At 38.9% G+C, this 25543-nt stretch overlaps 1 protein-coding gene and 1 pseudogene across 6 annotated transcripts in view; both read right to left on the minus strand.

Moving 5' to 3' along the window:
* OLA1 (Obg like ATPase 1) overlaps window positions 1-24955 on the minus strand; it is a 164362-nt gene extending 139407 nt beyond the window's left edge. For 2 of the 5 annotated variants that reach the window (XM_086358865.1, XM_086358836.1), the window contains exons 1-5: window positions 24818-24955; window positions 23104-23204; window positions 7404-7507; window positions 5602-5745; window positions 347-474 (exon numbers count right to left, since the gene is read on the minus strand). Coding sequence is in view for 3 of the 5 variants with exons in the window: in XM_086358836.1 (XP_086214962.1) it covers window positions 347-474; window positions 5602-5745; window positions 7404-7405 (274 nt within the window). In the remaining 2 variants the exon portion in view is untranslated. Of the gene's footprint in view, window positions 1-346; window positions 475-5601; window positions 5746-7403; window positions 7508-23103; window positions 23205-24282 lie in introns of all 5 variants that reach the window. The other 3 variants (XM_086358855.1, XM_086358819.1, XM_086358828.1) reach the window with 2 other exon arrangements.
* LOC147378572 (ATP synthase F(0) complex subunit f, mitochondrial pseudogene) overlaps window positions 1-24955 on the minus strand; it is an 82016-nt pseudogene extending 57061 nt beyond the window's left edge. The window contains exons 1-5 of the transcript XR_015147891.1: window positions 24818-24955; window positions 23104-23204; window positions 7404-7507; window positions 5602-5745; window positions 347-474 (exon numbers count right to left, since the gene is read on the minus strand). The product of XR_015147891.1 is annotated as an ATP synthase F(0) complex subunit f, mitochondrial pseudogene (transcript). The remainder of the gene's footprint in view (window positions 1-346; window positions 475-5601; window positions 5746-7403; window positions 7508-23103; window positions 23205-24817) is intronic.
* Window positions 24956-25543: the final 588 nt, after the last annotated feature.

Below are 25543 nucleotides of genomic sequence, written 5' to 3' on the forward strand. Positions count from 1 at the left end.
GGAAAGCAAAAATGAAGGAAAATTCCACAAGTTAAGAAAATTTCAAAATGCCTTTTATAATCAACAAAATTACTTCTGCATAGAAACACTTCTCAATGAGTCTAATCCAAAATGGGATAAAATTCAATTAGAAACTGACAACAACACAGCATATACTGTGGAATAAGCCTTTTCATGTGGAGATGATACCTAATCACATTAAGTCACAATTAACACACAAACCACGATTCACCCTGTGAAACTAAGCAAATCTTATTTTATTAGTTATTTATTATTTGATTTGCACAATGGAAAGAAAATATGAATCATAATGGAATCAATCAACTAAATAAACAACTGTACTTACGTGTTAAATGAAAGATTCCATCACAGGCACTAATATGAGATAAAAAGGCATTCCCCAGGCCTTGCCCATTGTGAGCTCCTTTCACAAGGCCAGCAATATCCACTACATTTAGAAAAGCAGGAATTTTGCTGAAAAACAAAAAATGACTTTAGTAGAAGACAGTACTAAGAACCTGTTTATTAGCCAAATGGCTCTTCCAAACACATTACATAAATTAATTTTTTACTTTCTAGAACAATGTTTATTAGACTCTCAAATGAATTAAAAAATGCAAGCAAGAAATAATCTTTCTTAACTAGGAAAATGAAGAGAAAACATTCTAAAACAGAATAGATGTTGTTATTATGTCTCTAAAAATGAAAACTCACATCATTAATTTTATTATACTGCTCCACGGGCACGTGCACACATACACAAAAGCAGAGAGGGGGAATGTTTCAGAGCACACTGATACAAGGCAAGGCGACCATCACAAAATGAGCTAACGGACAACTGACTGTGCCAGGAACCAGACCAAGTGACACGGACTGGTGATGTGCATTATCATTTCAAAGTTCAACAACTCTATACGGTGGATGTTATTTATTAAACCCACTTTACAGATGAAGAAATTGAGCCTTTGAGGAGTTAAGAAATCTGCACACAGGATCATTCAGCTCAATAGTAATGAAACTGGGATACAGGATATCTAGGTTTGCATTTTTTTAATTTAAATATAAATGATTTTATTAATCCCTCTTATTTTTATTTATTAATTTATTTTAATTGAAGGATAATTGCTTTACAGATTTTTGTTGTTTTCTGCTAAATATCAATGAATCAGCCATAGGTATACGGATGTGCTCTCCCTCTTGCATTTAATCGCCATATGGGTTTTACAGCCCCGAAGTGCATGTAATGATGTGAACCAATTAACAGAATAGTAACAACCTAGTTGTTAACAACTGCAACAGAATGAGACAAGGTCAAGTAACAGTTAACACAAACTAGAAAACAAGTTAACAAAACCAGTCAGCCATGTAAAAAGGGAGATTAAAGCATGAGTAAATAAAGCTCAACGTCATATGACAAAGGTGTATGGCCTACATATGTATCCTTTGTCAATTTTCAGAATATTCACTTTTCAGAACGTCAATTTTACTACATGATAAAACACAACATAAAGTTCCATAAAATACTTCTCTATTATCTACATGGAAAATGAGTATTTTAAAAATAACTGTTCCATAAGTTTTTTTTTATACAAATAGAAATAGCTGATAGCTCTTATCAGCAAATCCACAGAAAACATACATGAGATATGGTTCAGCTTTTGGTGGATACTGCGGTTGCCTCACCAGTGGTGTCCTCTGCCCTTCCCCTGGGGACTATACTGACTGTCACTTGGCCAGCCATCCCTCGCCAGTGTTGCCCAGAGCTTTGGAGAAGCTGGCTCTATACTTAATTCTAGATGGGGCATGTACTTGGACCTAAATAAGCAGTTTAATCTCATCCCCTAGGCACAACCAATGACTCCAGGACCTCCGCTTTGCCCCACTTGCCTAGAAAGACTTAAGGAGAGGTTTGCCAGAGAAGGTAAGAGCATTCTTAAATAGAAGCTCATCAGTGCTCTGACAGAGCTTCTAGAAGCAAACCCCTCTTTCCTCACTCTGAACATGGACGACAAAGTATACAATTCCAAGACTGGAGAGGCATCCTGTGAATAAAAGGGAAGGCAATCTTAGGATCCAGCTGAGGAAGAAAGTAAAATGGAGAGGGGGACAAACCCAGGTCCTCATTGACACAACTCAAGTGCTGACACCAACACTAAAATACCAGCTACCTGTTGCTATCTCAATAAATGAATTTTCAAATCAGTACGTTAAGTGCAACCAAATTCATCTACATAATGTCTTATACCTAAAACTATCGCCCATATGATAAATATAAAGTACAGTAGCACAGATATGAGTGGAAAGGCCCTGAATTTAAAGAAGCCTTCAGCTCTAGTGCTGGTTGACATTAACTATCTGTGTGACCTTGGACAAATCATTTTACCTTCTTAGATTTCCATTTCCTTTTATGAGGAAACAAGACAGGTAAATCTATAGTTCTGAGATTCAGTTTTCTAATGGGAATGAGTTTAATTCTGATTCTTGATTTAAAGCCATGATAAAGGTTTAAACCATTAATACCATATATCAAAAAACAAAAACTTGAGCCCTTATTCAAGGACTTTTTATACACGCACCAGTGATTTTTAAGACTATGTTTTTAGATCATATGAAATTTAGATCATTGTCAATGTCCTGATTATAATGGTTTACTCTGGCAATGCTGGAGAGTGTCTATATTTAGCAAATAAAAACTGAAGAATTAAAGTGCAGTGTGGCATTATGTCTGCAACTTACTTTCAAGAGTTCAGAGAAATTTGAGTGAAACCATACAAGCATTCTACATATAATTTTTTAGCTTATATATAAAATTGAAATCATTTAAAAATAAAATGTTTTTAAAAAGGATACAGAAGTCAGCTTGAGGAGTCAATCTGAGGGATATAATTTGAGCTACGTCCAATGATTATAATAGATTATAACAAAGTGAGTAACAGTGATAGGAATAAATACATGAATGAATAAATGAAAACAAGAAAGCTCTTCTTATAGCAGAATGCCATCTAATAAATGAAAAATAAATGATGAAATTACAAAATCATCATGTGACAATCATCACAGTAATAATTAATTTGTCAAAAATGAACAGATACTAAAACTAGAGGATGAAAGTAAGAGAAGAAAATGAATTTGGTATATATTTTATAGTTAGAACTCAGGAATTTCTGACAGATTGGATGTAGGGGTGAGGAAAGAAAAGAATCCAGAATAAATCTTGGGCTTTAACTTAAGCAACTAGAGAAATAATAGGGGTATTTACTGAATTATAAAAGTCTTGAGGAAGCACAATATTGACACAGGCAGGGTGAAACCAAGAAGCTCATTTTGGACATGTCAGGTCAGAGGCACTTGCTTAGTCATCTAAGTGTCAGTGTCAAAGAGGCAGTTAAGATACATGTCTGGAGTTCAACAGAGTTCAGGACTGGAGATGAAATCTTGGGATTTATCACCACGTTCAAAAGAGCGAAAAACTAAATGCACACAAAATCTCAATAGTAGGGAAAGAGCAAATAAACTGTACACACATTCATATAACGTAGTATGAAGCATAAGTATTGTATTAAAAATCATTTAAATCTGTATTTTTACTCTAGAAAAATATTAATAATACCCCAAGTAAAAAAATATCAAAAGTATGGAAGTTTCTACCTCCAAAGTACTTAGATTTATTATATCAAGACAGAAGTATACGTGATTTTTACTCCTCTCTTTATACATTTCCATGCTGTGAATTTCCTACAATAAACCTATATTATTTTTTTTCTAATTAAAAATATACTATTTAGGTTTGTGCAAAAGTAACTGTAGTTTTGCGTTGGAATTGCAATTGATATTGGAATACATTCTTAAATAAATGTGGTTATGCTATACATCATTTTAATGTGCAATTCTTGCTTTATGATTTTTGCTAATGAATTGTTACTTGCTGTTTATTTTATATGTATTTTAGACTATAGAAATGATGTGAGACAAAAAACAAATCCAAGCGTTTTTCTTACTCAGGTTCAAAATGGGCCATAAAGCAGCAGAGACAACTCACATCAACAATGCATTTGGACCAGAAACTGCTAACGAATGTACAGTGCAGTGGTGGTATAAGAAGTTCTGCAAAGGAGACGAGAGCCTTGAAGATGAGGAGCACAGTGGCCAGCCATCGGAAGGTGACAACAGCCAATTGAGAGCAATCATCGAAGTTGATCTTCTTACAACTACACAAGAAGGTGCTGAAGAACTCAACATCAACCATTCTACAGTCATTCAGCGTTTGAAGCAAACTAGAAAGGTGCAAAAGCTTGACAAGTGGGTGCTTTGAGAACTGTCCGAAAATCAAAAACATCATCGTTCTAAAGCGTCATCTTCTCTCATCCTACACAACAACAATGAACCATTTCTCTATCAGGCTGTGACAAGCAACAAAAAGCGGATTTTATACAACAACCAGCAATGACCAGCTCAGTGGCTGGACCAAGAAGAAGCTCCAAAGCACTTCCTAAAGCCAAACTTGAACCAAGAAAAGGGTCATGGTCACTGTTTGGTGGTCTGCTGCCAGCCTGATCCACTACAGCTTTCTGAATCTCAGCAAAACCATTACACCTGAGAGGTATGCTCAGCAAATCAACGAGATGCACAGAAAACTGCAATGCCTGCAGCAGGCATTGATCAAGTGAATGGGCCCAATTCTGCATGACAATGCCCCACTGAACGTCGAACAACCAATGCTTCAAAAGTTGAACAAATTGTTCTACAAGGTTGGCCTCATCTGTCCCATTCACCTGACCTCTTGTCAACCAACTACCACTGCTTCAAGCCATCTCGGCAACTTTTTGCAAGGAAAATGCTTCCACAACCAGCAGGACGCAGAAAACGCTTTTCACAAGTTCGCTGAATCCCAAAGCACAGATTTTTATGCTACAGGAATAAACAAACTTATTTCTCATTGGCAAAAATGTGTTGACTGTAATGGTTCCTATTTTGATTAATAAAGATATGTCTGAACCTAATTATAATTATTTAAAATTCAGGGTCTGAAACCGCAATTACTGTTGCACCAGCCTAATAACATGTTTGTTATAAAAACTTTAAACAACATAGAGAAACACAAGAAATAAAAAATGAAATTCCATTCTAAAAATTACATTCCTTAGAGATAACCATGGATTAGTTTGTGATCTTCACTTCATACATTTTCCTATGAATACACACATACGTGTATACATTTACATGAGTGGAATCACATAATACAGACTAATTACTCCCTTTACTTCACACTCCCCAGAAAAAAATAACTGCAATGTTAACAACGGATGTATCCTTCCTTACCCTTCTCCAGGCTCTACATTACTTTAATAATCACCCCAAATAATGGCAACCAACTCGTGTTCTTGCCTGGAGAATCCCATGGACAGAGGAGCCTGGGGGGCTACAGTTCATGGGGTTGCAAAGAGTCAGACACCACTGAGTGACTGAGCACTCACAAAATAACAATTCCGAATTAATTTTGAAAAAAAATTAAAACACATGATTTTAAATACATCACTAATGTATGTGTACTTAATCTATACAGGGCTACCACATGAACAATGGCATAAAGATTTTTCTTACCTTGCTGGTTTGTGGTACTGGCAAAGAAAGTCAAATCTTTCATCAGGCACAGGTACTCTGCTCTCATTCGGATCAATAGTGCAGAATGGGAAGTTTTCTGCTGAAGCTTGACTATTGGTTAGTACATTGAAGAAGGTAGATTTCCTAAAAGGAATAAAAACAATTTCAACCAATTTTTAGGCTAGCACAGAAAAATTTATCCTACTGTCATTTCAATGCTCAAATAAAATCCATGAGGGTTATAAAAACAATCTGGGGAAAGAGGAGGATACATTCTTACTAACAGAAATGAATTAAATTTACAACAGTGCAGCTCATGATTTACAATTAAGTTATGCTCCTATCTCAGTCTACTTAGAATGTGAAAAACATTTCCCCAAAGAATCTTTGTTATAAATAACTAGTTTCACATCATACTACAAAGCCTATATATTTCATTCATCAAGTTGCTGAAACACCAGTATCATCTCACCTGTATCTAGTATGATTTCCTCTGGCATAAATGTAGAGACGTATGTATTTAGTTAGGTCAATTACTTCCCAAGCATTCTGAATTGGGAAACAGATGCTAACTGCCTCGTAGGAAATAAAAGTTTGGAGCTCAGACTCCCTTCTACTTGTTAATGCATAAGGATTACTGGTAGTCTAGAACTGTGATCTGTGGATTATGAAGGTAAAAATGCGAATTTTTCCCAAAGTACAACTTTAATCAAGAAAAAAGCTATTAATAATAAATAACACACACTCAGAGAATGCCAACTTGTATTACTATTCTCTCTTTTCCAAACACTTCTTTAAGGTAAAAATGTCTATTAGATGAGATCTAACCCTATACTCAGCAGTTTATACTTGTTACAGTTAGTTCATATGATTGAACTTTTAAACCAGAGAACCACTTTTTTTTTTTTAACCTCTGAGACCCTTTTAAAATAGTAGTGAACAAAAGGCAACATGGGAGACTCATCGAAATACTACTGGTGAGAAGTACAATTTGGCAATGATATATTAACTTGTACCTGTCCATCAGTCTTTAAAATACAGCTCTTATATCCCATTCAAATTAAATATTTTAGATTAAAGTAGAGAAGTTTCCCAAAACAGCCATTTAAATCATTACTGGTTACTTAGAGCATCACTGGTCAAATCTGCTTGCCTGTAATAACAGACTCAGCTGAGAATTTAAAGGCATGCACTACCAGGCCTCTTTCCAGATTTGGTATAGGTTACTAGAATAATCTACAAGTTCATATTTATCAAAAAAGTAATTAAAGGGAATTCCCTGGCAGTCCTGTAGTTAAATTCTGCACTTTCACTGCTGAGGGCATGTGAACTAAGATCCCAGGGCAGAGAACTAAGATCCTGCAAGCTGTGTGGTGCAGCCGAAAAGTAAAAAATAAATAAAAGGTAACTGGAATACTGTATACCTGCAATAAAAATAATAGCAAAATAATGGTACAATAGAAATATTTTAACCAAATTTAAACATATTAATTAATCTACTTATAAGACATTTGTGCCTTTCTTGGGGGACAAAAAAAATGCAGCTGTATTTCTGGATACTGTAGATAAAAAACTGCTTGTTGCTATTACCACAGGTTCAGTAACTGCAACATAAAAAGGCCATAGGGAGTTCATGGAGTTATTTTCAAATTTATTGGTATTAATAACTATTGCATTTTGACTGCCTACCTGGACAAAAATATGTTTCATAATAAAGAAATAAACTTAAAATTAAAACATATTATATAACAACAACGTAGAAAAGAAAGTCCCCATATCTCTTAGGCCAAAAGAATTCTTACATGCATCAACTAAACTTGGAAGACAGCTCCATTTTCACAGGTCACCTCCTCTTGGCCAGGATTTTAAATTTCACAAAGCCCAAGTCATCTATATTTTCCAATAGCTTTGTAAGTACAAAAAAAGAAAAAAAAATTTTCTAAGGATTATTAGTACAGGCTTTGGTGGCAAGCTAAGACATTTTGATCAATTCAAATCTACTAAAGAAAAGCCTTGCAAAAGCAAAGAATTTTAAAGTTTTGGCTTAAATTGGAGTGGTAAAGCCTATAAGACTTTTTGGTGAAATGAGGATTTTATACACGCACACATGCACACACACACACACACATTCAGATCCCTTAAGGTTATTATTGAAGCCTGAAGGTATAGGAAAGATTCAAAATTGTAGGGATCTCTCTCTAATGCAAGAAGAGGTTTACATAAACATTACTTCAGCAATGAAATGAAATATTATTTCTTTTCTCATAAGAAAGAGTAGCTAGACTTAATGTATGCTTCCTCCATTTAAAATCTATTTTATTTCTGAAGCTATATATTTTATTGTAATAGGTAAATCTGACTGAATATGTTTAATCTAAAATCTTATGCAAAATTATATTATGTATAGGGAAGTTAGGATACCAATGTAAACTCCGCCATTATTCTGAATTAACTATTTATAAAATACACATTCAAAAACATGGAAAACGTAAAATGTTTTTTTTGAAATGTTTTTAATTTATATTAAGATTTATATTAATTTATATTAAGTATATAAATATAATATATAATGTATATTATATAAATATAATACAATTTATATTAATTTATATGAAGTTATAAAAGATATAACTAAACTGTTAAAAAGTAACTACCTACTAGATACAGAAATAAAAATGACATAAATAAATACCAGCGAGTGTACACATGGTTAGTAAAATATCACCAGTAATAAATCACTGAGGGCTATTACAAATGGCCCTCGATATACACAAAGAGAAAAGCACTTCACCTCCATAGTGTTCTTCCCAAAAGTCTATAGCATGATTCCTGGTATCAAAATATAAAACTATAGCAATCCAAATAGTGTGGAGCTGGCATAAAGACAGACACATACACTAGAGGAACAGAATAGAGAGCCCAGATATACAGCCTTCCATATACAGTCAAATAATCTTTAAACAAGGGTATCTAGAATGGGAAAAGACAGTCTCTTCGATAAATGATGCTGAGGAAACTGGACAGCCATATGCAAAGGAATGAAGACCCTTACCTTACACTATATATAAAAATTAACTCAAAATGGATTATAGACCTAAAGCCTAAAACTATGAAACTTACAGAAGGAAATGTACAGAAGAAGCTTTGTGACATTGCATTTGGCAATTATTTCTGAGATATGACACCAAAAGGACAGGCAACAAAAACAAAATTAGGAAAAAAAAATGAGACTACATCAAAGCAAAGGACCTCAATAGACATTTCTCCAAAAGAAGATAAACAAATGGCCAAGAAACATGTGAAAAGATGCTCAACATCACCTATCATCAAGAAAATGCAAATCAAAACCACAATGAGGCATCACCTCACACCCAGCTGAATGGTCACTATCAAAAAAAAACGGAAAATAAGACTTCCCCGGCAGTCCACTGGTTAGGCATCCACCTGTCAGCGCAGGGGACACAAGCTTGACCTCTGGAAGAAGACTCCACATGCCGTGGGCAACTAAGGCCACACGCCACACCACTGATGCCCAGGCACCCGAGAGCCCCTTCCGTGCCACAAGAGAAGCTACCACAATGAGAAGCCCACGCACAGCAACTCAAGAGCAGCCTCAGCTCGCCGCAACTGGAGAAGGCCCACGAGTACAACAAAGCCCCAGTGCAGCCAAAGAAAACAGTAAGTGTTGGCCAAGATATAGAGAAACTGGCACAGTCCTGGTAGAATGTAAAATGGCACAACCGCTATGGACACCAGTATGCAGATTCCTCAAAAAAATTAAAAAATAAAATTACCATGTGACCCAACAACTTCACTTCAGGGTATTTACCCTGAATAATTATAAGCAGGATCTACAGTGATATTTGGGAGAAGGCAATGGCACCCCACTCCAGTACTCTTGCCTAGAAAATCCCATGGACGGAGGAGCTTGGTGGGCTGCAGTCCATGGGGTCACAAATAGACTGAGCGACTTCACTTTCACTTTTCACTTTCATGCATTGGAGAAGGCAATGGCAACCCACTCCAGTGTTCTTGCCTGGAGAATCCCAGGGACGGGGGAGCCTGGTGGGCTGCCATCTATGGGGTCACACAGAGTCGGACACAACTGAAGCGACTTAGCAGCAGCAGCAGCAAAGTGATATTTACAGACTCATGTTCACTGCAGCATTATTCACAATAACCAAAAGGTGGAAGGAACCCTAATGTTTACTGACAGAGAAATGAACAAAGAAAAAGATTACAGCATGACAAAACATTAAAATGGAATTGAGGGTCATTATACAAAATACCTGATTGGCACTTTTCAAAAGTAAATGAAAATTTTTGTGACCTTTAAAAGATCTATACTGGAAAAGAAAAAGGACATTAGTGGGAAAACTGGTGAAATCCAAATAAAGTCTGTAGTTACTAGTAAATAAATAAGAAAAAAATCTATCTGAATTATGTGATGATACAGCAACAATGACCAGAATTCTGAAAAAGAACCTATGAAAATTAAAAGACTTAAAAGAAAGTAGATTAGGAAGTACTTTTAAGGCATACAATTACTGTTGATAACAGGAAAAAGTGAGTAGGAGAGTAGATCTGTTGTCCAAAAGATTATTCTAAACATATTAAAAAAGAAAGCAAATAATTCCCAGTCTCAAATTTCCACAGACGAGCAGGTACCCTGGAATACTGACAGAAATAATAAGAGTTAAGATCATTTAAATTGGGGAATTTTGCTTCCCCTTCTATTTATAGAACTGCTCTCCTGCCACAATCAACTAGCAAATCAGACAAAACATATGAAATAACAGTTTTCAAACAGTGGACAATATACCACACAGGAAGTGTTCTCTGCAAGAACTACAAATGAACTAAGCTCTGAAACTGCCCTAGCTTACTGCCTAAAGGTGGTTTCAAAGCCACAGCACAGGAAGGGGGAACCAAAGGAACCTGGCAGTCGTGCCAAGTTAAAGAGACTGAGATGAGAGTTTTGAGAAGCCCAAAGCAGCTAGAATTTATAGGACAGTGTACTAAAAGGAAGCAGCTGCACAGAGAGGGCTCTGGACATCAGCAGAAGGTATCTTCAAGAATAAGGCTGAGTAACACTGTACATGAGTAAGGTCAGTGTCCACGGGCCAGGGGAAAAAATACCCAAGTGCAGCACAGTGAACAATTCTCAGGTTCACACAGAGCTTAGAATAGTTCACATCCCTACCAGCTGGAACAGACAGAGATGCAAGGGAACTTGGGTAGAGTCCTCAAAGCCACATCTTAGTATAAGAGCTAAAGTAGCACCACAGCAAAAAAATATTATGAACCTATCTTAAGAAAATATAAGAAAAAGTCTCAAAAAAATCAAAAACCAAATGTGAGAACAAAGTCCAACACTCATTAAAGGACTACTACAACTTTCAGCAAGCAACATAAAATCCAGCATCTAGAATCCAATAAAAAGTAAGAGGAATGCAAAGAAGCAGGAAAATAAAACATCAAAATCAGGATAAAAGTCAACAAACGTAAACAAACCCAGTAATGATAGAGATGATGGTATTAGCAGATGAGGACCTTAAGATAAATGTTATAGAAATTTTTAAATTTTTCTAAAGGATATAAAGGTAAATATGAAGACAATGAGGAATTAAATTAAAAACTACCCAGGCAGGACTATGGTATAAAAAATATAATATCTAAAAAAATGAAACTGAAATGATAGCCACTGGATGTAACTAACTGCACAATAGACACTGCAGAAAAGATCAGTGAGCATGAAGACAGAGCAACAGAAACCATCAAGTGAAGCACAGAGGGGGAAACTGGACAAAAAAATAACCACAGCTTCAGCAGAATACTAATTAGAGGATTAACTCACATATAATAAGAATCACAGAAGGAGAAGAAAGGAAACAGGGAGAAGGGGAGGGAAAAGCATATGAAGAAATACTAGCCAAATATTTTATAAATTTAATGAAAATCATAAACTCACAAACCTAAAAATCTCAACATATCCCAAGCAAAAGAGGCATAAGAAAAACCATAACAATGCATATGAAAATCAAATTTCTGAAAACTAGTACATAAAAAGAAAATTTTAAAGAAAACTATAGGGGGACAAAACACATTATGTACAGAAAAACCATGATGATAATGACAATAGACTTCTCATTAGAAAGCTGAAGAAAATGGAAGATAACTTCAATGTGCTGAAAGAAAAACTGTTCCTAGAATTGCCAACAAAAATCTTTCCAAAATGAAGGCATAATAAGCACATGAAAAGATGCTCAACATTAATAGGAATCAAGGAAATGCAATTCAAAACCACAATGAGATGCCACTTCATGGTTTGGCTATAATCAAAAAGATGGTAACAATCAATGATACCACAAATAACAAATGCTGAAACTAAGATATGAAGAAAAAAGAACCCTTGTACACTGTTGGTGGGAGGTGTAACTACTGTGGAAAACAGTATGGAGGTTCCTCAAAAAACTAAAACCAGGGACCTTCCTGGTGGTCCAGTGGTTAAGAATCTGCCTTGTAAAGCAGGGGACCTGGGTTTGATCCCTGGCTGGGGAACTATGATCCCACATGCCACAGAGTAACGAAGTCCACGTGCTGCAACTGTTGAGCCTGTGTACTCAGCAGCCAGCGCACCACAGCCAGAGAGTCTGTGCACCACAATGAAAGATCTCGAATGCCACAATGAAAATCCCACAGGCGGCAACTAAGACCTGACACAGCCAAATAAATAAATAAAGTATTTAAAAAAAAAAAAACTGTAACTACCATATGATCCAGCAATTCCACTCCTTGGGTACATACCCAAAGAAAACAAAAACACTAATTCAAAAAGATACATGCACCTCAATGTTCAAAGCACCATTATTTACAACAGCCAAGATATGGAAGCACACTGTGTCCACCAACAGATAAAGGGATAAGTCAGGCAGAGAAAAGATAAATACTAAATACTATGTTATCATTTATATATGGAGTCTAGAAAACAAAACAAACCAGTGAATGTAACAAAAAAGAAACAAACTCACAGATGAAGATAATGAGGAATGCAAAAAAATATGAAAACTATCAGACAGAACAATTGCATAAATATCTGAAGTGAAATGAAACTGAAATGAAGATACAGAGAACAAAACAGTGGTTATCAGTGGGGATAGGGAAAGGGGGTAGCAGCAAGACAAGGGCAGGGGAGTAAGATATACACAAACTACTATGCATAAATAAGCCATAAGGATACAGTATTCAGCACAAGGGATAGAGCCAATATTTTATAATAACTGTAAATTAAATATAATCTACGAAATTTTGAATCACTATGTTACACGCTTAAATTAATATTGTAAATCAAGTGAAGTCACTCAGTCGTGTCTGACTCTGCAATCTCATGGACTGTATCCTACCAGGATCCTCCATCCACGGAATTTTCCAGGCAAAAGTACTGGAGTGGGTTGCCATCAACTATACCTTAATTTTAAAAATGCTTAATAAAGGTAACAACAAGCATTGGTGAGAATGTGAAGAAAGTAGACCCTACATACGTTGCTGATAGGAATACAGACTTACATGCTCGCTTCGGAAAATAGTTTGGCAGTTCCTCAAATACTTAAATACACAGTCACATACAACCTAGAAATTCCACTCTTAAGTATACACTCAAGAGCGGTGAAAACACATGTCACACATAAATTTGTTTATTCCAAAGCTGGAGCAGAGAAAGTACAAATAAGTCTAGAACACAATATACACAATTTTCTACTTTCTGGAGTCAGAAAGTAGAAAACACTAAAAAAATAGAGGACACATCAAAAGGTATACTTGTGAACAGTAAGGCTCCTGAAGGCCATATATGGGCAGTTGGAGCGACACAATGTAACAAAAGTAACCCATTATAAACAACAAAGTAAAAACTGCTCCTGATACAAACAAATTATAAGTAACAGAAGAAGGGGAGGCTCTTCTTTACAACAGAATTCTATACAACAGAATTTCCATTGTTCCTTCTATAAATATATAAATATACAAGGAACAATAGAAATTTTTAAATCACCATTTGGTAAACACCACAATAATAACTATTTCAAACAAGAATCATTAATACATGCCATAACTGGGAGGCAAAAGTACGAGAAACACAATATTTACATAATTTCAAAGTATCTTCCTACAACATATGTAATGGGAAATACAGAAAACCTTTCAGTGAAGAAATCTGTCAGACATCTCCTAGATAGCTGATCAAAGTTAATTAACATCACTAGCATTAGGACAAACCAAGGTTGTATGCCTCCGGATGTAATGTACTTAGAAGCATATGTCAATTCTGCATCCAAAAGTATGAATTTTACCACAAGGAAATATTAGATAAACCTCAAGGTTTAAGAGCCTAAGGCAAATGGCCACCACTCCCCAAAAGTGTCAAGGGCATAAAGAAACAAAGTGATAAACTGTTTCAGATTAAAGGAAACTAAGGACACAGCAAGGGTTAAGTGCAACATACATGTAACCCTGGACTAGATCCTGGGCCAGAAAATGAATATTAGTAAGAAAACTGGTAAATCACTGCTGATTTCCTAAATTTTATAACCATACTGTGTTAACAGTTGGGGAATGTAAACAGACCTCATATAGGATTTTTTTTTTTAAACTGGTTTTGCAAGCGTAAAATTTTTAAATTGTGAAACTTCTTGAAAAAAAAAGAGTTTTTATTTAACCTTAAGCAGAGTCACACAGACTGGGAAGAAGCAGTTCTAATACATATCCAACAAGGAATCCATATCCAGAGTAAACAACACCTAATCATTACAAAAAAAGAAAAAAAAAAATCCTTCACAGAAGATGACCAATAAACATTTTAAAAGATGCTCAAAATCATTAGCTATCAGAGAGATGCAAAACAATCATGAGATTACACTTGAAGTATGACCAAAATGAAAAAGAATGATAATACCAAGTGCCAGTGAGGATGCAGAACAATTAGAAATTCTGCAATACCAGCACTATAAGTTAGAATAATAATAGATAATTTGGAAAACTATGTGGCAGTATCACTTAAAGCTATTTAACTAGTCGGGGTGGGAAGTTTGGAGAAGAGGCAGGGTAAGTGGGTAAGTGCATCCATTCGCCCAACAGAAACGAGTGCTTAGATCCACTCACCAAAAGACATGTACATGAAAGTTCAAATCACCTCAATCCATCACAGGCAAAAACTGGAAACTACCCAAGTGCCCATCACAGCAACCTGGGTAAACATCCTGTATATTCTCTCAGGCATAACATTGACGTATAAAAAGTGTCAGAGTGCATAATGTATGATTCCATCTCCATCAGGCAAACTAACCAATGTGGTGATATAAGCTGGAATGTGGTAGGAAAGACAGTTCTGACTGAGAAGGGGCACGGGCAAGTCTTCTGTGGCACTGGATTTGTTCTAGATCTTGATGTGGGTACTGGTTACATGGGTAAATTAAAACGTAAAAATCTGATATGTACATTTAAAGTTTTCACGTTTTATTGTATATGTTATACCTCAATGTAAAAAACAAACAAAAAAAATCACTTGGGCAAAACAAAACAAAAGATTCACTATAGATAATGCTCTGACAAAAAGCCCACTTAAGAAGCCTCTGGAATAATTCAAGTAAGAAATCAGTGGCAATGAAGATGTGAAAAAAACAGATCAGAGAGAGATTCGGGTACCAGGTTTGGTACCCTACAGAAAAATACAGCTGAGGAGAAAGGATGCAAAGATAAATCTCTCAAGTATCTGGGCGGAAAGCAGTATTACTACACAAGAGAGGGAATATAACAGCAGGACTATAGAAAAGAGAAGCCAACAGATGATTAAAATCAGGAGAGGATAAGACTAACCAGGGAGAAAGGATGAGAGAGAAGACAGCCAAGGACAGAAATCTATTAAGAGAGCAGAGGAAGTGTAGCAACCACAAAAGACTGCAGAAGAGTAAGAAAGGTGGAGAGTTACAAACAGGGCCGAGAATTTACAGACAAAACGTGAGCACCAGCTTTCAGATCACTACTGCATTTTGCTATAGTCTTTGTCAAAACCAAACATTTTTAAAAGGCCTTAAATGACCTAAAAAAAAAGTTAAAGTACACAATTTGTGATTTCCCTGTACTTTCATTTCCAAATCAGTTTCAAACTAGTTCATGCAAGCAATCTGCAGAAACAATTAAGTCATATGTGGAAGACACTGTCAAGAATCTATAACTATAAATGAAAAATATAATCTATTCCAAGGATAGAATACACATAATTGGTTATTTCTTATATATAATGTATATATAATAAAACACTACTCCGTATGAAGTTAGTGGCTTTTCTGGATACAAAATTTTTAACAATCAAATACTGGAAAAAAATCTGGCCAGCATAAAAAATAAATGTATGCATAAAGAGCGAGTTATAAATTGAACACTAAGAGAATAATCTTCCGCCAGTGAGCTTCTTGAAGCAATCAAGAATAGAGCCTCAGGCTTACCTTGTGGTCCTGTGGTTAAGAATCTGCTTTGCAATGCAGGGGACACTGGTTCAATCCCTGGTCTGAGAAGATCCCACATGCCTTGGGGCAACTACTAAGCCCGTGTGCCACAACTACTGAACCCACTCTCTGCAACTACCGAAGGCCATAGGCCTTAGAGCCCGTGCTCGGCAACGAGAGAAACCACTGCAAAGAGAAGCCCACACACTGCAGCTAGAGCAGCCCCAGCCGGCCGCAACTAGGGAAAGCCCATGCCCAGCAACGAAGACCCAGAGCAGCCAACAAATAAACAAGAAACAAGATGTATTTTTTAAAAAAAGGAATGGTGCTTCTTCAGTAAGAACAAGAAGCTAAGAATCAGCCAGAAAGACCTCTCCAGGAAACAAATGGGTGTCATACAAAACTATACTGGAGAAATAATAGAATGCAGCAGATTAATGATGGCCACACATTCTTTGCCACTCCTCCCACCAAGAAACTGGTCTATTTCCCTTCCCTCCTTGTCTCTGGGCTGGTGTCATGACTTGTTTTAACTAAAAGAAATAGGTGGAAGCATGTTGTACCACCGTCACATCTTCTCTCTCTTGGGAGCTAGCCACCATGCTATAAAAAAGTTTGGAGATAACCTGGAGAGACAGAAGCCAAGTAAAGGAGGGCAGAAATGACCCAGACTTCCAGCCAAGCCTGATAAGGCCCCAGCCCTGCCAGTATGGCCACTTGAACCCTCCAATCCTGACTGGCCACCAGCTGAATGCAGGCACATATAGGATACATAGGATCTGAAGTGAGACCAGTAGCAAACTCTCCCAACTAAGCTACAGAACCAGGAGAAATAATAAAGTCATTGTCTTAAACCACAAGCTTTTGGAATGGTTTGTTACATTAAACTACATAACTAAAACACTGAACATAATTATTCTGCAATTTTTTTTAAAAGCATTTCCTACAGCGTTTTCCTTAACAACAGTACCTAGCTTTGAAAGACTCTGTAGTTGGTCTCTGGTGAATTGGAAAACAGCAAGTCATAGGAACAACCAAAGGACATTCCCAGAAGTATCAACTAAGCAAGACAAATAGTCCCCTAAGGCAGCTGTGACTGCTGGAACAGAGTGTACAGTGGTCCCCCAATTTTCATTCTCTCCTCCTTTCACAGTAACAGATTTTTTAACTGATCATCTGACCATCAAAATAAAGACTACATTTCCTAGCCTTCCCTGAAAAATTCTTATGACTAAATCTGGACAAAAGAATGTACAGTGTGACAGCTTACAGGAAAAAAAATCCATATAGACTGCAGGGCAAGTCACTTGGCCTTTTGACCTTCTGGATAACCAGCTGTCTGGAATTCACAACACTTTGGATGATGAGAACGAAAAGCCGCTCCCTTAGGACTGCCAAGGCACGAAGTGCAAGGAGCTGGGGTTTCTAAGACTTCATAAAGCGAAGTCAATATACCAACCCATGACTGCTAAATTTACTTTACATAAAAAAGAAATTTCTGTTTCGGCCATAGTTTTGGGGGGGGGGCTTCTGACACCTGCAACTGAAACTAACCACATCTCATGCAGTGACAGCATCAAGAAGAGCTGTCCCAAGACGGAATATCAAATTGTAGTTTCTCAAGCAAAGACAATATAATGGAGCAAGGACAGTCTTTTCAACAAACGGTGCTGGAACAACTGGACATCCATATGCCAAAAAAAAAAAAAAGAATCTAGATACAGACATTACACAATTCACAAAAATTAACTCAAATGGATCACAGACCTAAATGTAAATGCAAAACTAAAAAACTCCTAGAAGTGAAGTCAAGTTGCTCAGTGGCTTCCAATTCTTTGCAACCCCATGGACTCTATAGTCCATGGAATTCTCCAGGCCAGAACACTGGAGTGGGTAGCCTTTCCCTTCTCCAGGGGATCTTCCCAACCCAGGGATCAAACCCAGGTCTCCCACATTGCAGGCGGATTATTTACCAGCTGAGCCACAAGGAAAGCCCAAAACTCCTAGAAGATAGGGAAAAACTCAGATGACTTAGGGTATGGCAATGACTTTTCAGTACAATACCAAAGGCATGATCCATGAAAGAAATAGTAAGGTTTGCAACCCCATGGACTATAGCTTGCCAGGTTCCTTTATCCATGGGATTTCCTGGGCAAGAATGTTGGAGTGGGTTGCCATTTCCTTCTCCAGGGGATTGTCCCAACCCAGGGATTGAACACGTGTCTCCTTCACTGTCAGGCAGATTCTTTACCACTGCACCACATAGGAAGCCCAATAAAAAGGTAAACTTATTTAAAATGAAAAATTTCTGTTCTGCAAACACAACGTCAAGAGAATGAGAAGACAAGCCACAAACTGGAAGAAAATACTTGCAAAACACATATTTGATAAAGCGCTGCTGCTGCTGCTGCTAAGTCGCTTCAGTTGTGTCCGACTCTGTGCGACCCCATAGATGGCAGCCCACCAGGCCCCACCGTCCCTGGGATTCTCCAGGCAAGAACACTGGAGTGGGTTGCCATTTCCTTCTCCAATGCATGGAAGTGAAGGTGAAGTTGCTCAGTCGTGTCCGAGTCTTTGCGACCGCATGGACTGCAGCCTACCAGGCTCCTCCATCCATGGGATTTCCAGGCAAGAGTACTGCAGTGGGGTGCCATTGCCTTCTCCATGATAAAGCACAGTTATCCAAAATATACAAAAAACTCTTAAAACTCAGCAATAAGAAAACAAACTAATTAAAAAATGGGCCAAGACCTTGACATACATCTCACCATAGAAGATATTCAGATGGCAAATAAGTATAAGAAAAGATACTTCACAATGTCATCAAGGAAATACAAATTAAAACAATGGAATACCACTACACCTATTAGAATGGCCAAAATCCAGAACACTGACAGCACCAAATGCTGGCGAGGATATGGAGCTAAAGGAATTCTCACTCATTGCTGGTGAAAATATAAAACGATACAGCCACTTCAGAAGCTTCTTATAAAACTAAAAACATACTCCTGCCATACAATCCAGCAATCATATTCCTTGGTCCAAATGAGTTGGAAATTAATGCCCACACAAAAACCTACAGATGGATGTTTACAACAAGTAGTTTTATTCGTAACTGCCAAAATTTAGAAGCAACCAAGATGTCCTTAAGTCAGTGAATGGATTAAAAAAACTATGGTACATCCAGACAATGAAATACTATTCAGCGCTAAAATGAAATGAGCTATTTAAGCCAGGAAAAGACATATAAGAAACAAATGCATATTACTAAGTAAAAGAAGGCAATCTGAAAAGGCTACATACTGCACAATTCCAATTTCATTCTAAAAAAACCAAAGTATGGAAACAGCGAAAAGATTAGTGGTTGAGGAAAGTTCATAAATAGGCAGAGCAGAAAGGATTTTCAGGGTAGTGAAACAACTCTATGAGATACTGTGGACAAAGGTCTTCATACATTTGTCTAAATCCATAGAAGGTAAAGAACCAAGAGTGTACTCTACAGCAAATTATGGACATTGGGTGATGTGTCAGTGAGGTTCATCAATGGTAACAAATGTACCACTCTGGTGTGGAATGTTGCTAAGAGGGGAAGGACATGCACATATATGGGCAGGAGGTGTATGGGAAATCTCTGTGTCCTTCCCTCAAAGCTGCTGTGAGCCTAAAAACAAAACATACAAACAAGCAAAAAACCTTAAAAAAAAAAAGTATCAGTAGTGTCCCCTAACATCCTCCAAGCCTTATACCTACAATGATATACTTGCCCAAGAAGAGCTAATTTATAAAGGGTCATTCAGGTAAGAAAAAGCAGAACAAACCTGGAAATTAAATTTCCATATTTTTGTTTTAGTATTCTTTCTACTTCACTTCATTAAAAGTGGCCATCAAAACATGTCCCCTTATCACTAAACCTACACATGGCATCAAGGGCAGAAGAACTACCCCATTCACAAATAATTACTGAGTGCCTACTAAGTTCCTGGGCTTCCCTAGTAGCTCAGTTAGTAAAGAATCTGCCTGCAATGCAAGAGACCCAGGTTCAATCCCTGGGTCGGGAAGATCATCTGGAGAAGGAAATGGCAACCCACTCCAGACTCTTGCCTGGAGAACTCCATGGACAGAGAAGTCTGGCGGGCTGCATCCCATGGGATCACAGAGTCACACACAACTGTGTGACTAACTTTCACCTTCTTTGCCACTGTCACTAAGTTCCTAACACTGCTGCTGCTGCCGCTAAGTCGCTTCAGTCGTGTCCGACTCTGTGTGACCCCATAGATAGCAGCCCACCAGGCTCCCCCGTCCCTGGGATTCTCCAGGCAAGAACACCGGAGTGGGTTGCCATTTCCTTCTCCAATGCATGAAAGTGAAAAGTGAAAGTGAAGTCGCTCAGTCGTGTCCAACTCTTGGCGACCCCATGGACTGCAGCCTTCCAGGCTCCTCCGTCCATGGGGTTTTCCAGGCAAAAGTACCAGAGTGGGGTGCCGTTGCTTTCTCCGAACACCAGTCTAAGTGCTAGAAATAATAACAATGAAGAAGAACAAGGCTATCTTTGCCTTCATGGAATTCAAAGTATAATGGGAAGAGGGCAGGGACATCAAACATTGATTAAATTAGATAACACATATAATGTGCCCAATGATAGGCATATAGCAAATAAGTGTTCAAATAAGTATCAGGTATTGTTAGCTATAAATATTACCTCGATGTTTTTAGGTAATCAGCCTTATGGCTACTAAAAAGCAAACCTTTTTATTCATCCAGTTCTCTAAAAACCAAGAGATTCTTCAGATGGTTTCTGTACTGTGCTTAGGCGCTCAGTCGTGTCCGACTCTTTGCAGCCCCATGGACTGTAGCCCACCAGGCTCCTCTGTCCATGGAGCTTCTCCAGGCAAGAATACTGGAGTGGGTTGCCATGCCCTCCTCCATCGGTTTCTGTACTAAAGGTCCTTATTTTTTAACTGTCCCCTCTCCCCAGCCTGTTTCTTGTGAGCCTATCTAGAGGAAGACATGTTCAGTCAGATTTCCCTACACAGGAACCAGCATTCCTCTGGAGAGGCAGCAGGTGATGAGAAACACCCAGAGGACCATACCTCCGGTCCACACCCAGAGCTTCATATGGCTGGGCTCCATGCAGACCCAACTCCGCCAGGCTATCCAAGCTCCTGTCCCTACTGAGGCTTGGCCATTCAGCTTGCTCTTCAATGCTTTTCTTCCAGTGTCTTTTTCTTGCTTAAAACAACAAGAATTTGTGCTGCTTACGAAGAACCCTAACTGATACAGTTAGGCAATGTAAGATCATTCTATAAAAAGGACTGTTCACAGCCAAACACAATTGCCAAATCTCATCAAACTGTGCATTATTAAAATGAGTGAATTTACTGTTATGAAGTATATGTCAACAGAACTGGAGAAGTATTTAATTTAAAAGCATAAATAACACATTTAAAAAAATATTTTAGGTTATTCTCATATATACTGACATTATGCTCTATGCTAAAAAACTCATGTAAGAAATACTTTTCCAGATGGACCATTTTACAATTTCCCTGGCAGTCCAGCTGGTTAAGACTCTATGTGCTTCCACTTCACGGGGTATGGGTTCAATCCCTGGTCACCAAACTAAGATCCCACATGCCATGCAATGCAGCCAAAAATAAAATAAAAGGAAGAAGTTTAAGATAGCCCATTTAAAGTGTTTCCACTAAAATCAAGCTGCACTGACTGCAATGAGTCTAGAATAAGAGAAGTACGTTAATATCTAAAAACTATGTCTTGCTTACTAAGTGTAATAAAGCTCACAACATACATAATGATCATATCTTGCTTTCAAGTTTATTGACAACACCCCTACAGTACTTTGCTTAATTATTTGTTTTGCTTATATTCCCACTCTCTATTTAGTCTTACTTTGCAAGCAGCCTATATCACAGCAGGAAACCCCCTCAAAATGCAAACCTCTCCAGCTCCAGTTGAAATTAGGACAGCCACACTTGTCACGCTTTACATTACAAGAATTTCAGAACTGCCTCACTTGGTCACACCATGCTGCATTCACTAGGCAGTCTCTGTGACAGGGGCTCCAAGGAACACATCAAAGAACACGGTTGTCCCACCTGCCAATCTTAAGCCTAACTCACATTCCAAAACATCTTCTGTCACCTTAACAAATCCTTAACATATTGGATTTGATACTCCTTAGTACACCCCAATCATTTCTGAGACATTTTTTGTATTTTAAGGTTAGTGAAAGGTATTAAAATAGAAGGGCAAATAATGAAAAAATAGACTTTGAACATTCAAGTTGCATGTGCATATTTATACAAAAAAGAAAAAAACCCACAAATATTTCCTAATTACTGTCTCACTCGCAATAAGTGATTCACTTTAATTTTAAACATTACAAAACTCAAAATTTTATTCCCACAACTTTCAGATTTAACCACTTTATAACAAATACCCTTTTATCATACAATTTCCAATATTAAGTTCAAATTCATCACCTTCTCTTCAAGTAAAAATTCAGTCATCTTATCCCTGATCTCCCCAAGAATCTAATCAAATTTATAATGTGGGTTTTAAAACTATTTACTAAAGTATCCTACTGTATGGCCTTTGGTGACCAGACTAGGTATCCTACATAGCCAACCAGCAAGAAAATCTAATTTAAACTATTCTAATTCCACATAAATTCAGCATTGTGTCTCCCAACAGTGTTTGAGGCAAACCAGGGCTGTTCTGTTTCAACTAGACGTTTCAATTCCCACAGATTCTTCCTCTGAGTTCAGCAAAACAAACAATGTAAGTTAACTCAAGTTTCAATACAGTACTGTGTAGAAAACCAAAAATAAGATACATCTCAATGAAACCTTGCTTTGCAACATAGTAGAATTCCAGTTTCCTGGCCTCTTCAATTTAAATTTCAATTACCTCCAGAGTTTCCCTTTGTACCACAGGACCAAAATATTTACAAAAGGAAAATGTGAAAAGGCCAATATTCACCTACCCAACATTTGGTAATCCAACAATACCAATTTTCAAGGAGGTTCCAAATCTTCCAATGATTGGGGGTGGTTTAATTCCATCACCTCCCTTTTTGGGGGGCATCTGAAATGTCAAAACAAACATACACGTGAACAAAACATTTTACTATCCCCATTGACCAAAAACACATTTCATCACACAAAATATATTATTGAATAATAAAAAACAAAATGCACTGTATATATTAATTCAAAACTGACATACTTTATTTTTCAACAATATAAACAGAAAAGTTGTTAACAGATTTGATTATGATAGTTATCAAAGCAGTCACCCCTGAAAAGTAATAGAAAAACTGATCTAAAAATATGTAGCACCAGGGATTCCCTGGTGGCTTGGTGGTAAAGAATCTGCCTGCCAATGCAGGAGACACAGGTTTGATCCCTGATCTGAGAAGATCCTACACGGTGAGGCCCAATTAAGTCTGTGAGCCACAAATATTGAGCCTGAGCTCTAGAGCCCAGGAATGGCAACTACTGAGCTCACGTGTCTCAGCTACTGCCTAGAGCCCCTGCTCTGCAAGGAGAGAAGCCACTGCAATGAGAAGCAAGTACTCCACAACTAGAGAAAATCCAGAACAGCAAGGAAGACCCAGCACAGCCCAAACGAAATTTAAAATATGTAAGTAAAATACAAATATGTGGCACCAGAAATAAAAAATAAAACGTAAGCTGCCAATCTTCCATTCAGACTGTTCACAAAACACTTTCTTAACCTGACGTGTGGTTCCATGAATGAAAGCATTTGGAAGCACAAGCACAGATAAAAGTGTCAAAGAAAATCCATTCTAGAACCACTAGCAACCGAGTCACCTCCCACCAAACCATTCCCCCTTAATCTGGAACCTACTCTTTCCCATTTCGCACAGAAACACCACGTTTCACATGAAAGAACACTAGCCAACATCAAGGTCTTTCCAACAAGTTTCTTCCACCTTTGGCACTGTAGCTACGACTCCTCAGACCTCATAAGCAACGTCCGGAATCTACCCTTTGATTATTTCTAGTCCGAAATGGATTTACTAAACCTTTTTGTTTAAAGGTCGAAACTTTCTGGGTCCCTGACAATCTGGCTCCAAGTTTCTCCGCGCGGAACTGACCCCACTTCAGTACTGCAAACTGAACTTAAGAGGACTGCTAACCTCACGTTTTATAAGCTGGGAACTATGTCCCTATCTTCTGGCTCCAGCGGAACCTCCGCGGGCCACGCTGAGGCCCCGCTCATAAAGTGATAGTCCAGCCTCTGATCCTTGACCCCGGAGGCCAAGGAATCTCCCTTCTAGGATCTTAACTCCCACCAGTTGCCAGCCAAACCCCAGATCTCCGAAGCACATTTACATGAGAGGAGACTCCAGTCCCCTGGCCTTCTACCGAGGGGTGGCCGGCCGCCCAGCCAAAGCAGAGACCCTCCAAAAACCTTCCCCCTCTGGATGGGGCCACTGGCCATCCCCGCCTCGGTAGGAGGCTTTCCCTAGAACGTGCCGAGTGAGGCGTGGGCCGCTCTCGCGAGGCGCGGCCTAGTCCAACAACGCCTCATTCATCCACACGCTCCACGCCGCCAGCTGCCCTCGCCCCGTGCCGGCCACCCAGCCCTGGCCCGACGCCGGCCTCAGAGCAACGAGTCGGAGGGTCGAAGACGCGGCGGGGGCGCGCCCGCAGGCTCCCTGAGGACCTCACCGTGCTCGGGACGCGCGATGACACGGGGGTCCCAGCGGCAGCGGGAGATGGGTCCTACCGGCAACGGGAGGCGGGGAGGAAGGAGGAGAGAGCGCAGGCCCGGCCCCTCCGCCGAGCAGCACGCACGTCGGCGGCGGCGGCGGAACGGGCGGGCCGGGCGCCGGGCTGCACCTGCGCGCAGGCCGCGCGCCCCGCCGCGCCCCGCCCCACCCCGCCCCGCGCGCCCGCCCGCCCGCCCGGCCCGTTGGTCCGGCCGCCTGGAAGCGGGAGAGAGTGGGAGGAGCCGCGCGGCACCCGAGCGGGCGGAAGCTGGAGATCCAGCCCTGCCTGCCTGACCCCTGTACCCCCGAGAGGCGTCTTCCGCCCTCCCTACACGTGGGCGTCTCGGCCTGAGATCTCGGCTTCCTTCCCTGTGCTTGCCCTGCATTGCCAGTAAGCGCACATTTCAGCCGCGGGACCTCGAACCATCCCGCCTGACCGCCTGCCGGCAGACGGGTTGACTCAAGTCTAGTAATTAGCCGCGCCAGCCCTGCTTGGCTGCCAACTGAGTCATCGGGGACCACGGCCCCAGCTCGCCTTCTTTTTCTATAACTCTTCACTCAATCTGATAATGAGAAGCTGGTAAACTTTCTTAAAGGAAAAAAATAGGACTAAAGGAAGCCTGTGATCTAAGGAATCCTTCGTTGCCTTAATTTATCGTTCAGGCATTTTACAGGCACGGAATCC

This window comes from Bos grunniens, chromosome 2, assembly GCF_055505025.1.
Source record: "Bos grunniens cultivar Pamir isolate PY7600 chromosome 2, Bosgru_T2T1.0, whole genome shotgun sequence".
Lineage (NCBI taxonomy): Eukaryota > Metazoa > Chordata > Mammalia > Artiodactyla > Bovidae > Bos > Bos grunniens.